The sequence below is a fragment of the Cygnus olor genome, chromosome 8 (assembly GCF_009769625.2).
Source record: "Cygnus olor isolate bCygOlo1 chromosome 8, bCygOlo1.pri.v2, whole genome shotgun sequence".
Taxonomy (NCBI): domain Eukaryota; kingdom Metazoa; phylum Chordata; class Aves; order Anseriformes; family Anatidae; genus Cygnus; species Cygnus olor.
In genome coordinates, this window is record NC_049176.1 from 25608061 (window position 1) to 25621822 (window position 13762).

The following is a 13762-nucleotide window of genomic DNA, read 5'->3' on the forward strand; positions in this document are numbered from 1 at the left end:
AAGTGCTAATAATTAATAGGGTGCTTTGAACTTCACTGAAAGAAAAAATGTTGGGAGGCTTGAGGTAAGTAACTTTCAAAAGCTTTGATTATTTGTCAGAGAAAAACTGTTTGAAACACGGCCAGGAAATGGTAAACCATTAAGAGGTGGCAACTGGAATACCCAACACATTGCTGTTTCTCTTCCTTAAATTATATCTTCTGGCTGTATAAAGCCTTCATCAGTATTTTTTAGGTCTCCTTATTTGGCGAATTATGCAATGGAAACATGATCAAAGCGATCAGCACCAAAAATACACTAGCAGCTCTTCTTTAGCAAGTTCTTCTAGTGGGGAATTGGAATTGTTTCTACTACATACCTGAAAAAGTTGGAAACAAGTTGAATATCAGTCTAGCAGCAACATAGTATAATGATTACTATATTATTTTTCTGTAGCAACTATTGTTAATTTTTGTGAGTTACTTCAATAAATATTCCAACTTAAGCAGTAAAAGCTGAAGAAATTAATGGTCTTAGAGTGCTTCAAATTTACTAATAAACCTCTCTAATATCCCCTTGACTTTGAACTGCTTAAGTTAAAACGTGCCCATGCTGTCAGTAAGCTCTGGCAAATGTGTTTGTTGAACAAAACACATTCTGAATTTGTTTACAAATACATCCTGCAGCATTTCATAAACAACTGCAAATAGCTCTTTACAGTGTGGGAACATCTGCAAGTCTGGGCCCAGTACCCTTACAGATTTCCACTGACTTGAAATCTTTTCCTGCTGATAGGAAGATACAGAAGGCAGATCCCTTTCAGCACTAAGGCTGCATTTCTTTTCCCCAACACTGGAATTCAGATATGTGTACAGGCTAGTAAACTGCAAAGTTACGTATTTGTGTAGATTAGGAAATAAGCTATATTGTTTATATACACTTCAATATTCAGAAGGAATTTAAGAAAGAATAAATTAAATTTCAGAAATTAAATTTGCCTAGGAGACCAGAAATAGCAGCAACATTTGGTGTTACTTTAAAGACTGAGATTACAAGTATTACTGTTAAAATAATTAGGTGCTTTCTCCTATTTTAAATTTCCTCATGACAAAACTGGTGAATGAGAATCTAGTTACCCATAAGGCCTATATTAAAAAAAGAAAAAAAAAAAAAGACCATGGAATTGGTTGTCTAATTCAGTTCTTTATTTAACAGCTGCTACCACCTAAAAGAAAGCAGTACGTTCTTGATACTAGAATGCATTCATACCATATGTGATTAAGTATTTTTAAAAGAATAATTATTCTTTTAGAATGAATAATCAAAAGCTCTCTTTCAAAACAGTCCAGCTCAGCATTATCACATTAAAATCAGTTAGAAAGCACTGCTGAACTTACACAACTAATCACTCTGACTCTCCACACACACAGATCGCTGAAGCAATGATCTCAATCCCAAGTATTTTAGAAATTTTAATTACTACCAAAACTTTGAGTGATGTTTCAGCATTCAACAGTAGCTTAAAGCTGCCCTCATGGCAGCCAGGCCAGACCAACTGCAAATACTTTGGAGAACTCTTACCAGTCTTAATATGAAATGTGAGTTAACATGGCTCTGCATGGTAACTATCACAACACGTACACGAACATGAAACACCTATTCACCCACCTGAGAAATCTATCCCAGTAACAAGGATCTTTGGTTTCAAGACATACATTCATATCACACCCAGTACCATGAGTAAATGTCTTTTTTTATTTTCACTATTATTTCAGCAACAACAACTTAACGAAACACCAGAAATGCTAATATCCACAAAATGACTAGCAACTGTAGGATAATACATAAAACTGCCAATCCAGGCTAACATACACCTAACCCAGAGGGACAACCATTACAGAGCCCAGGGGTAACCTGCACCCTCTGACCAGCCAGGCCCCTAGAGATAAGTCTTCTGACAACAACACAGACCTGTAGAAGAACAGTAACTTAGAGAAAATGCAGTAGCTAGGCTAATTTTAGCTGGATCCATCTCTGAAAAATTAAATACTTTCATCTGATCTTCATTTTCTATTTATCAGAAAGATAAAACAATTATGCAATTATTGTCACATCTTGATAGAGGGTGGTTCATGAGTCAAAAAAATTACCAAATACAGGCGTCCTGTACTCACTCTGATCTATTCCTAAACCTTCCTTAGATAAATTAATAAGGTCACCTTTGCTACAGAATTGGAAAAATAATGTTGAGTTTTTGGAAGAAATTTAACTAAGCAGGCAATCTTGCTATATCCTGCATTTCTAAAGGTGTGAGACATCAAGTTCAGCTGAGCCTAATATCAGGAAGGGACACCAAGCAGCACCTGAAAGTAACTAACTTAATCCCTTTCATTCTCCTGCAGACTTCATTAGTGAAGGTTAAGTGGCTTTTAATTTGGATTCCAAGCTTGCAATGTGAAGAACCTACCCAGGGAAGAAGACAAACTTATGGCTTATTGCAGAAATCTGATTTGAGCAGCTCCAAGAAAACAGGTAAGAATAAGGAACTAAGCGCAATGGGAAAATGATTGATTAATCCAGAATAAAACAAGATGTTTTGTAGTGCTCTAACCAAACATCAGAACACAGAGGAACTATTTTAATGGATTAGACCAGATGTCTGCCTAGTCCAGAGTGCATCATCCCAGAAAATGCACTCTGCAATAGACAGATGTGAAGTAATCTACATTCCATATAAAATCTCAATCTCATTTGAAACACACAGATTGGCTTAAAGCAGAAACATACAGATTGGCTTAAACCATGATCTAGAAAATAAAGCTAAGTATAACAATACAGTAAGAACTGAGAGCATTCTGTCTTTTGAAGTACCTTGTAGAATTCTGTCCTAATACCCCTCCCCATTAATAAAAATAAAAATTTGCAAAAACTACTACAGAAGCAAAAATTTTCTAATTTTCTACATGAAAAAGGAATAAAAACATTAAAAGTTTTTTTTTTATAAGGAAACAGCAAGTTTAAATGTGTGTAAAATGCAGGTTCCACAGCTAGACTCCTGGATCTCCTCAAGAGTAGTCCGTATCTGACATAGCATGAGGACATAGGAAGTACACAGGATGCACCATGAGCAAAAACATTCCCTAGCTACTACATTCTATGCACTTCAAACAGCGTCAGAAACCAAAGTTTAAGGGGGAAAACCAGAAACTTTTTCCAGACCCTACTTCCTATGCCCTTTCTTAAAAATGGGAACCATAAGTTTGTTTCACTCACTTTCCCCAAGCCCTGCTAATCTCTGAAAATTTTTGGTCTTCTTCTTATCTTTGTCACTCTTTACATTTTAATTCTTCATCTGGTTTCTCCAAACACGAGGGAGCCACAGATTACAGCTGCAAAATGGCTAGACAGGCACTGCAAAATTTAAATGGATATGTCAGGACACGCAACAAAACATGATTTCAGCACAAGCTCATGGAATTGACACGTTTATGAGAAAGTGACTGATTACCTAGCTGAAATGGACAGATGTGAATAAGCTCATGTCAAGGTTAAAATCAAAAATCAAATACTGTAAGGCTGCAAATTTAAAGATTAAAGCAGGGAATGCAGTATAAAAGTAACTTTATGTACTAATACAGAAACAGTGGGTAAGTTCTATCACATTTTATAGAAAGTTACTGACAAAAACATAGGCATAGGTGGATGAAGTCCATAGGAAAGTTGACAAAAGTTGAATGGTGGCCACTGGAGATGCATTCCCTGTTCCATGGTGCAGTCAGAGCTTATCAGCTGGGTTTAGCACACTGTTGCACAGCAGATGAAACAGATCACCTGCCTTGTGGACAAGTTTAACGTATAATAAACTTCTTGGTGTGGTTTTGGGGGTTCATAAACAGCAAGCTTGAAGCAGACAGAGAGTTCAAGAACCTTAAGCCAATCTACTCAGACATAGCCTTTGTGTTTTTTTTTTTTTCCAGAGTACAAGAGCATTTCATGTATTTATCACTTTTTTTTCACCTTGAATGGTCCAAAAATCCAAAGTCAGTTCTATGGATAATGCATCTTCATTAAACATGGAGCCACTTCTGAGGCAGAAAAGCACATGCACAGCAGCTAATAGCAGGCAAGGAAAATGAGCTTTTGGTTCATAAAGGTAGATAATTAATGTATGGTGCTGTGGGATATTAAATATTCAGAAAAACTGTCATTATCTTTGTTTCATCCTCACTATGTTAATAACTTGAATTTTCATAAATTATTTGGGGGGCTTTCATTTTCTTGTGGGGTGGAAAAGACCTTCACAGTGTTTTGTTACAATAGGAAAGACCGCTGTACCTAGAGGATTCTTATCACTCAGGAAGAAACACAAAACTTGAGTTTCACGACAAACTTATCTTCACACACACGCAGTCAGAGCTATTGTTAATCTGTCCTGAATAAGAAGAATAACACTTGGCACCTCCGCTAGAGAGACCCTGACAGAATAGCATGTGTGAGACGCAAGGCGTGCGGCAGGCTGTCCCTCTGCAGCCTCCAGACTCTTTAGGGCTCCAGGGACAGGTCAAGCAGCACCTGTGGGTCAACTCCCAAGCCATCAGCCTCGTGGTGCAGTTTTTATTCCAACCTCAAGTCTATTTTTTTTCCATTTAGACAAAGTAGGTTGAGGTTTCTCATGTGAGGGGAACACCCGTCCACCACTCCGCTCTGCTCTTCATTGCCACCACCTTTGCCCCGTGCCGGCAGGCCGGTGCGGGGTGCAGGCTGCCCCACCACCAGCCTCTTGCAGGGCTGTCCCCCACGCTTCGTGTGGGCTGGGTGGGGGGTGTCAGCCTGGGTGGGGGGCTCTCCTTGGGCCATGGCTCCCCCCTGTGACAGGGCTTGAGAGCCTGGGGCTTTTCCCCCTTCCCCTGCCTGAAGGGTCACCCCCCACTACCACCTCGCCCCCTGGAAGGTGCCCCTCACCTCAAGGCACAGGGTCTTCCCCTCCTCCCCCAGCTCCCTGGGCAGGGGGCTCCCACCCGGGCCCCTTCTCCCCCTCAGCCAGGAGGCGCTCCCCTCCCGTTCCCCAGAGAGAAGGGCTCCAAGCGAGGCAGGCCCTCTCCTCCCTCTGCTGCCAGCAGCAGCCCTCACCCCCTGCAGAAGGGGGGGTCTCTTCCCCTCTCCCCCCGCCCAGGCGCCTGCGGCCGGCACTAACCCGTCTCTGCCGTCCTGCTCCTCTCCGCCATATTTGTTGTCATCCCCCCCGCACCCCCCCCACCCGGCGCGAGACGCTGCCTGCGCGTCGCCATGGCAACACACGTCACCGCCAGGGGAGTCCCGCGCCCCCCCCAACCCCTCCCTCCCCAAGCCGCCCGCAGGCCGCCATGTTGCGACGCTGACAGGGCCCGGCCCCGCCCCGCCCCGGGGAAAGCCTTCCCGCAGCCCCCGGGGGCAGCCGGGCCCTCAGGGGGGGGCTCGTTACCGAGGTGCGCGGACCCCGCCGCCTCCACCGGGGAGCAATTACAGCCTGGTGGCCCCGGGGACAGCGGAGCACAGAAGGGGTTAGGGTCTGGGTCGCCCCAGAGGGGCAGAGCCCGCCTGCTCCTGCTTTCCGGGTGGAGCGCAGGCAGTACCTGGAGGCAGCCTTCAGGCAGAGAGAGATGTGTGGCCACCCCACCCTGCCCCAAAATTCAGCACATGAGTCTGATCATGTGGAAGTTATGGCAATTTTTTTTTTCATTTTTTTAAGGCAGCCCAGTGGGGAGCTTCATTATGTGTGTGTGTTACCCGTCTGTTTCCATCCCCCAGACCTAGCAGGTGAATCTAACCATATGGCAAATATAGTGAGGCTTCCAAGGGATGGGAGGGTTTCTGCCTGTGTGTGTGTTCGCAGGCCCACTGGGTGACACTCACCATGTGGCAAATACAGCGATGAAGTCTTTGGTGCAAAGGGGCTAATTATGTGTGTGTTTCCCAAAAGACCCAGTGTGCTGGGTTTGATGATGCATGTCTCGCTAATGCAAGGCTGAGATGGAAGCTTCATCGTATGTCCTCAGTGCATACAAACTCCAAGCTCTCAGAACCAAGGCTAGCCATCGGACAAGCATGGTGTTAAAAGTGCAATCATCAAGTCCTAGAATCATGTATATTTGCATACATGGACAGACATGAGGGGAGATCATAAAATCATAGAATGGCTTGGGTTGGGAGGGACCTTAAAGATCATCTAATTCCAAGCCCCCTGCCGTGGGGACGCCTTCAACTAGACCAGGTTGCCCAAAGCCCCATCCAACCCAGCCTTAAACACTTCCAGGGATGGGGCATCCACAGCTTCTCTGGGCAACCTGTACCAGTGTCTCACCACCCTCATAGTAAAGGATTTCTTCCTAATATCTAGTCTAAATCTACCCTTTTTTAGTTTAATGCCATTCCTCCTTGTCCTATCACTACACTCCCTGACAAAGAGTTCCTCCCCAGCTTTTCTGCAGCCCCCTTTAGGTACTGGAAGACCGCTGTAAGGTCTCACCAGAGCCTTCTCTTCTCCAGACTGAACAACCCCAACTGCCTCAGCCTGTCTTCATAGGAGAGGTGCTCCAGCCCCTTGATCATCCTCATGGCCCTCCTCAGGACTTGCTCTAATATGTCCATGTCCTTCTTGTGCTGGGGGCCCCAGAGCTGAACGCAGGGCTCCAAGTAGGGTCTCACAAGAGCAGAGCAGAGCGGGAGAATCCCCTCCCTCAACCTGCTCGCCATGCTGCTTTTGATGCAGTCCAGGATACAGGTTGGCCTTCTGGCCTGCACGCACACATTGCCAGCCCATGTTGAGCTTCTCATCATCACTTCTAAGTCCTTCTCCTCAGGGTGACTCTCAATCCATTCTCCCCACAGCCTGTATTTGTACTTGGGATTGCCCCAGCCCAGATGCAGGACCTTGCTCTTGGCTGTGTAGAACTCCATAAGGTTCGCACAGGCCCACCTCTCAGGCCTATCCAGGTCCCTCCGGATGGCATTCCTTCCCTCCAGCGACTTGCTGAGGGTGTACTTTATCCCACTGGCATTGGGCAGGACAGGGACAGAACTGCGTTTATGGCTATGCTTATGTGTCTGTTTACTTATACAAATGAAATTGTATATTTCTCCATCTAACATGCTTTTATTTAAACATCACTTAACCTCTTTATTTTCCTGTTGGGTATGAGGTTTTTCTGCTCCAGTATAACTCCTCTTAACAAGGTACTCACTTGGGTAATACCTGCAGGTTCTACACACCTAGATTTTTCTGTAGAGTCTGTTACCCCCTCATCATTTCTGTTTCTCCCTGCATTTTGCAGCCTCGCAGCCTTCTTTCAGTTCATACTTCTCTGTTGTTTTTTTTTTTTTTGCAGCATCTGTTTTTTAGTTTCTCTTCTGCTGTTTCCTTTCTTTTTCAGTAGCACTTAGGTCTCTTTCCTTCATCTAGTTCTTTTCACTCTCAGTATATTTCTATATGATAGCCACAGTCATGAGTTTTCAAATATAGACATGTTCCTATGCCAATGACTTGAAACACCTATCCAAACACCAGGGACATTTTGTGATGGGGTTAGAAGATCTGTTGGAGCAAGGATATTGTTCTTTGCTTTGTGCCAGCATTTAAAAGTCATCAAGGGCCACCAAGATTCAAGCTCCGGAAAATAATTTCTATACTTTTACCTCTTCAGCTTTCATAAGCTATAGGTGGACACTAGGATATTGCAAAGCCTGATTTGTCTCACTGCTGACAGAACTACGGTGAGCCCCCCATCCTCTCCCTCATACAGTTTCCCCAGGCTAGCTGATCACCCAGGCCTTGTTTGTTGCTTAGCAAATGATCCTGGGAGACCTTTCTTCAGAATACGCTGCACGTACTCTCTTCTGTTCATTCACACCTCATGGCTGATTGTTCATATTAAATGTTCTGCATATCCATTGAGAAACATCAGCACCAATTCAAGTTTAACATAGACAAAAACATCTTTATGTTCTCTTCTGGAATCTCTGCGTATGTGCATTACAGTACCTCCTGCCTGCCTGTCACAAAAACTACAGAAGTAGCACGATTGCTTCTCTTCCTCTTTATTTGCCTAGCTGCTATCAAGTCTGGCTTTCTCTTTGTCTGTGAGAAGATATAGACCGTATGTATCTCAGTAGTTAAGACTTTTTGTTTATGGTCATCCTTTACCCTGTCTGTTACAACCCCTTTTATTTAGGTTCCCTGGTAGCCATGTCCCAGACCTTAAAATAATTTTTCATAATACTCAGCTGTTCATTGTTTCTATCTAAACTTTCCTTTTTTTTGCCCAGGTCTTAAACAGTTTTGTCCAAGTCTGCTACTCTAGTCTGGTTTCTTATCATGTCCCCAAGTCCCCTATCCCCTTTGTTCTACTTGCTATTCCAGCTTTAGTGTCCCCTCATCCATATTTCATTCCTATCTATTAATACTCATAGAGCATTTTTCATCTGCAAATTTCTAAGAATTAAGTGCCTGTGGAGAAACCTTCCATATCAGTTCTTCACATGACCTTCTCTTTATTCACATTTTTCTGAGAGACTTCCTTCTATGGTGACCACAAATATTAATCCAAAGGCCTTTTGCATCCAACTGCCATTCTATTAACTCAGATACCTGCAAGAAGGTGTATTGAATTCAAAGGCATCTGGGGGAAAGCACTTTTTTCAGTCAAATTAGCTCTTCTGAGTTAACACACTTGAAAAACCTAGAAATGCCACAGTCAGGTTTTTTTTAGTCTGAGTTTAATGCTATGTTATAGTCACCTCACCAAGCTGAAATGGTGTTAAATATAGATGATATGCAGTCTTTCCAAAAACAGTAAGCTAATTTGACTAGAGAAGAGAACTGGAAAGTTCATATAGAAAGTTCTTCTGAAAAGAGAAGGATACCTGAATGGTGTAACTTAAAGAATAAGGACTGAAGAATGAGGGAAAGAGTGATCAGGAGAAGCACGTGCTAATTTTTATTTGCACATTTTTAGAGCATCTGAAAAGATGTTAGGGTGCACTTTATTACAAAAATGTCTTTGGTCACTGCCCTTCCAGAGCTAATAATCTAATTTTGGACATCACAAAACAACAGAGTATAACAGAACACCGTTACAAAACACTGCTGCCCTGGTTATCTTCACATTCATTGTTTCAGCCATATTTCTTATTTCAATGTATCCTTCCTCCTTCAACATCTCAGCAAGCAAAAGCTGCTTCACTTTTATGGCTCTTCACAGCTTATTCCCACCCTATCATCTTTTAATATCCTATAAAGAAATCAACGTCTTCCCCCCACACATTTCATTCAGTAATAACTCTCTACTTGTTACATTTTCAAACCAGCACCTTCATGCTTTCCCTCACTGCTGCTTCTCACTCCCACTCACCTAATTTTCCTCCTTCAAATCCCTCCCTAAAAATCTCCTATGCTGTGATGTCTACTGAAGGAATGATAATGAATAGTCAGCTGTGTGCCAAGATTACTGTCTGTCATGGTGACTAGTGTTGTCTTATTCTGATCTCTGTCTGTCTCTTGCATCAACATCTTGTGCTGGACTGAAAGTGACTTGAAGCAGGCCCCCTCTTTTCACCGTGTTAGGTATGGGTTCTGGAGTGGACTCTTTAAAAAACCATTAATAAACAAATAAAATAAATTGAGATAATGGAAATACAAATGGAAATGGTGGCCAAACCTGGGAAGATTAAGCAATTATTCAGTTATGATTCATCAGCTTAGACAAATTTACATAAAAATTAATGACTGACAACTCCATTACAAATATTGAGAAAGAAATTATTTTTCTAAATATGGATTTGTGCTATCTTTATTTATTTATAATCTACAGGGACTTGCGAAGCATATTTTACTTTTTCATTCTTGCTTGTATTTAAAATATTAGGTATTCCATTGTTTTGTTTATCTTTTGTTGCAGCCCTTAAGAACATAAGAAAACATAATACCATGAGAGCAAAGACTGACAGGAAAAAAAAATCTGATCACTTTTTTTTTTTTAACATGAAGATAATTCAAATATGTTGACAATAGATTTATTTGCATTACGTATTCAATACTTTCGATTCAACTAGAGGTGGCTGCTGTCAATACATATCTGTTGAAACCTGAAAGATCTTCCAGGAAAATCAATAAAAATCCAATTTTACAATCCTGATAATTTCAGAGTGTTTAAAAAATTTGCAAATAAAAAAGAAGGAAAGAAAGAAAACTTTTTATACATAACAAAAAGCCCACTAAGTTGCATTATGGATTTTTCATGAATTGTTTTTAAGTGACTGCTAAGGCTGGATTAGGATAGAAAGTTAAAGTATTAATGCGCAAGTTTTGCATGCTTTTCACACGCCCCAGATATAGTATGGTGTATGATACGGTAATGTTCTTCAAAGTAGGGATTTAAAAATCCAAGTGTAATTATGTCATATAATACTTCTTTTACACTGTTTTCCTAGTGTAGAATAAAGCAGTGCATGCATTTGAGTACATATAGTACTTCAACTTTGACTTCTGTCAGAGAAAAGGCCTCAACAATGTTTCTGCTAGAAATAGGACATCAACATTGGCTGTGGAGGCACAGTAGAGTAGGTGCAGTCCAAATCAAAGAAAAAAAAAAAAAAAAAAAGGTCTGTTCAAGTTTTTAGCCAGGATGTTATGGTCTGCAGGATTCAAACAGAAAGTATAATCTGATAATCTGATTTAAAAAAAAAAGAGAGAGCCAAAACGAAAAATCAAAACCTAGATTAAGCCAACAAAATTGAAGTGAATTTTAAAACATGCATACATGGTGGAGAAGTGCTGTAATCTTATTATTTGTAAATTCAGTCCACTCTTTCTGTTTCCCTAGCATTTACTGCTCCCATTATTATGTAATAAATAAAAAAAAACAGACTGTAATTTCTTGTATCAGGACAGTATCTTTAATATATTCTGAGCATGCCTAGTATATCTTTAGATGTTCTATCCAAAAATAATATTACCTCTTGCATTTTTCTGTACTATTTCTAAGCATAGGAAAAACTAAAACGCAGCTAGTCTGGATAGGTCAGAGCGTGTCTCCCCTCATTCTGTGCATGACTTCAGAAATAATCAAGAAGTTACCCTGAGATAACTCATGTGAAACATAGGACATCATGATCACAAAACTTGGATCAATTTGTTCCCGTGCTGGCAAAGCACCATCTCATTTCACTCGTGAAAATATTTTTTAATTTTACATGTTATGGCTATTTTGAACTATTTATTCCTAATGATTGTCCTCAAGGATGTGCATCAGCATTGTGTAATTACATGGGGAAACAGTCCGCCTGAAGGAACCCACTCTGTAAATTACAACCCTATTGTGTACATACGGTGAGCAACTCATGACTCCGGGATTCTTTTCCACTCTTCCACAAGCACTTTTGAGCTTATAAAAGCAGGGTACCACCAACATGTAGCACTTTCTCAAACATACCTTTTTACTCTTTCACTGTCCCTCTAAGTGGTGCGGAGCTATGTTGAGGGGTTGGTGTGAATGTATGCCCTGCATTTGATGAGAAAAGGAAAGACGTCCAAGGGAAAGGCCAGTGCCAGACACTTGGGTGCAGAACAGAAAAAGAAATGTTACCCAAGGACAGGAGAAACCCTTATTATTGCAAGATCGATATTTTAAAATTATTTAAAGAACCTTCATTTTTAAGTTCCTATTGGAAAGGTATATACACGTACACAAAAAAAGTGAACTTTATTTGGGAAAGATGAAAGGTTGAGTCAGTTCTCTTGGCATTTGAACATTTGCATCAAGACAGTTGAGAAATTTTCAAACCTTAAGTCTAATGTATATTCTGGTACTTTGTCGATGTTTCCAAAGGTTTGACATGATTTTGATACAGTCCTTGGAGGAATTTACTTAAGACCACAATAACCTTATGTTAGCTAAAGCATGGCAACAAATACACAATAAAATCCCAGTACAAAAAGGCCATTTTTAGTTTTCACATTTGTGAAATCTACCAGATCATGGTAAACATCTGGCTCACCCCAATGTGCACTTGTCTTCCCTAGGATTTTTTTGACATGCTAAGTGGCAAGGAAGTATCATTTTCTCCTATCATATAGGCCTATGAGTACTCACATAGTAGTGAAGTAGATCTATGCTAATACAAGCCACGTGGACTAACAATGGTCGTTTTTAATTATTATTTTTATTTTAAATGAATCCAAGGAATGAATTCAAAGGCTTCAGGTAGATTGCCTCTGGTAGTTAAGTTCATGTGTGGGCTTAAGATCAGTGCACTAGGTTCGAGGCTGTCAGCCATCAAGGTCCTAGTTCACCTTGTGCTTTGTTTTCGTACTGTACTTGTGCAGGAACATTTTTGGTTTGCCAATTATTCCATAAGTCATATAGTGCCACCTAAAAAAGTCCTTTTAGTGCAAAATATTATCGGTGTTGACCTTAATAACAGTACAATAAAGAAAACTCAAGTCCATAGCAGCACTCTAAACAGCTTAGAAACAGGGTAATAGAAAGTCAGAGCCATTCCCTCTGGAGTCCAGGGTACAAAGTAAAGCAAAATATGGGGCCCATCAAAGCTAATCACCTTCCCTCAAGAGTACAGGATATAATGTTCTCTGGTTAATATAGTCCTAAATACTATCTGCTATGGCAGAAGAATGTGAACTCAAGTGAAAAAGGTCATTATGCCTCTAAATACAACGTGGTAAGTGATGATGGTTAGCAAGATAATCAGGGATTAGTGCCCCTATGCAGACTCCAGCCTGACCACCTTGAGATAGGTAAAAGTCTGGCTTCAGAGTCATTGGAGAATCAACTACACCAAGACCATGTCTGCAATAACATTTTAAAATCACTATTTTATGTGTTTCAAGATATAAATCATACAGCATCTTTTCTTTAACTCCTTGGTATTTTCTCCAGGTAATATCAAATTCTAGGTATTCCTGAACACTTTGATTACCAGAGTTGTTTCCCTTGTTATAACCAACAATGCTGAGAAGTGGATATTCAGTAAAACATAATCACACTCTATTATCTGCCTTGAGTATAGAGTATGGGAAAAAAAAAAACTTTTTAAAGTTTGCATCTGTGATATCTTCTGCAGTTCACCAAGAGGGTGGTCAGGCACTGGAACAGGCTCCCCAGGGCAGTGGTCATGGCACCAAGCCTGCTGGAGTTCAAGAAGTGTTTGGACAATGCTCTCAGACAGATGGTTTGGTTTTGGGGTGGTCCTGTGTGGATCCAGGAGTTGGACTCCATGATCCTTGTGGGTCCCCTCCCACTTGGGATATTCTGTGATTCTATACCCCTTCCTCCCTGCAAGATTTAGTGGCCCTATAAAAGAAGAAGATCCTTAAAATAAGATCTTAAGAAAATTACCAGGTATGTATGTATGATCAGAAGTTGCTATTATTTCATGCAATTACTACCTAATGCATCTAAAAATAAAGGATACTTTCAAAATGAAGACATTAGTAATGACATTAGAATGACTTCAAGTTTAGATGGGAGGAAGCACACAGTTAAAAAAAAAAAAAAAAGTAGTTTATCTCCTAAATTAAGATATTTGGTGAAGCACAGATGGGCTATTGTATTTCTTAATCTTCTGACCCATAAGGATTGGCATTGAGACAGTGTTCCCATTAATACATCTCTCTCTTCTACTTTTTTACACAGCATTGAGATAATATGTTTGGGAACTCATTGATTCACCTAGAACAGAGGCTTCTACACCTTTCCATATTTTGAGCACACACAATAGTGGCAACTTAGGA

At 40.8% G+C, this 13762-nt stretch overlaps 1 protein-coding gene across 3 annotated transcripts in view; it reads right to left on the minus strand.

The window, feature by feature from the left end:
• The window catches only part of BEND5 (BEN domain containing 5), a 586011-nt gene extending 580749 nt beyond the window's left edge, over positions 1–5262 (minus strand). Inside the window, exon 1 of one of the 3 annotated variants that reach the window (XM_040564872.1) lies at positions 5174–5262. In XM_040564872.1, the coding sequence (XP_040420806.1) occupies positions 5174–5216 (43 nt within the window). In that variant the 5' untranslated portion in view covers positions 5217–5262. Of the gene's footprint in view, positions 1–1950; positions 2836–5173 lie in introns of those variants that run through there. The other 2 variants (XM_040564871.1, XM_040564873.1) reach the window with 2 other exon arrangements.
• Positions 5263–13762: the final 8500 nt, after the last annotated feature.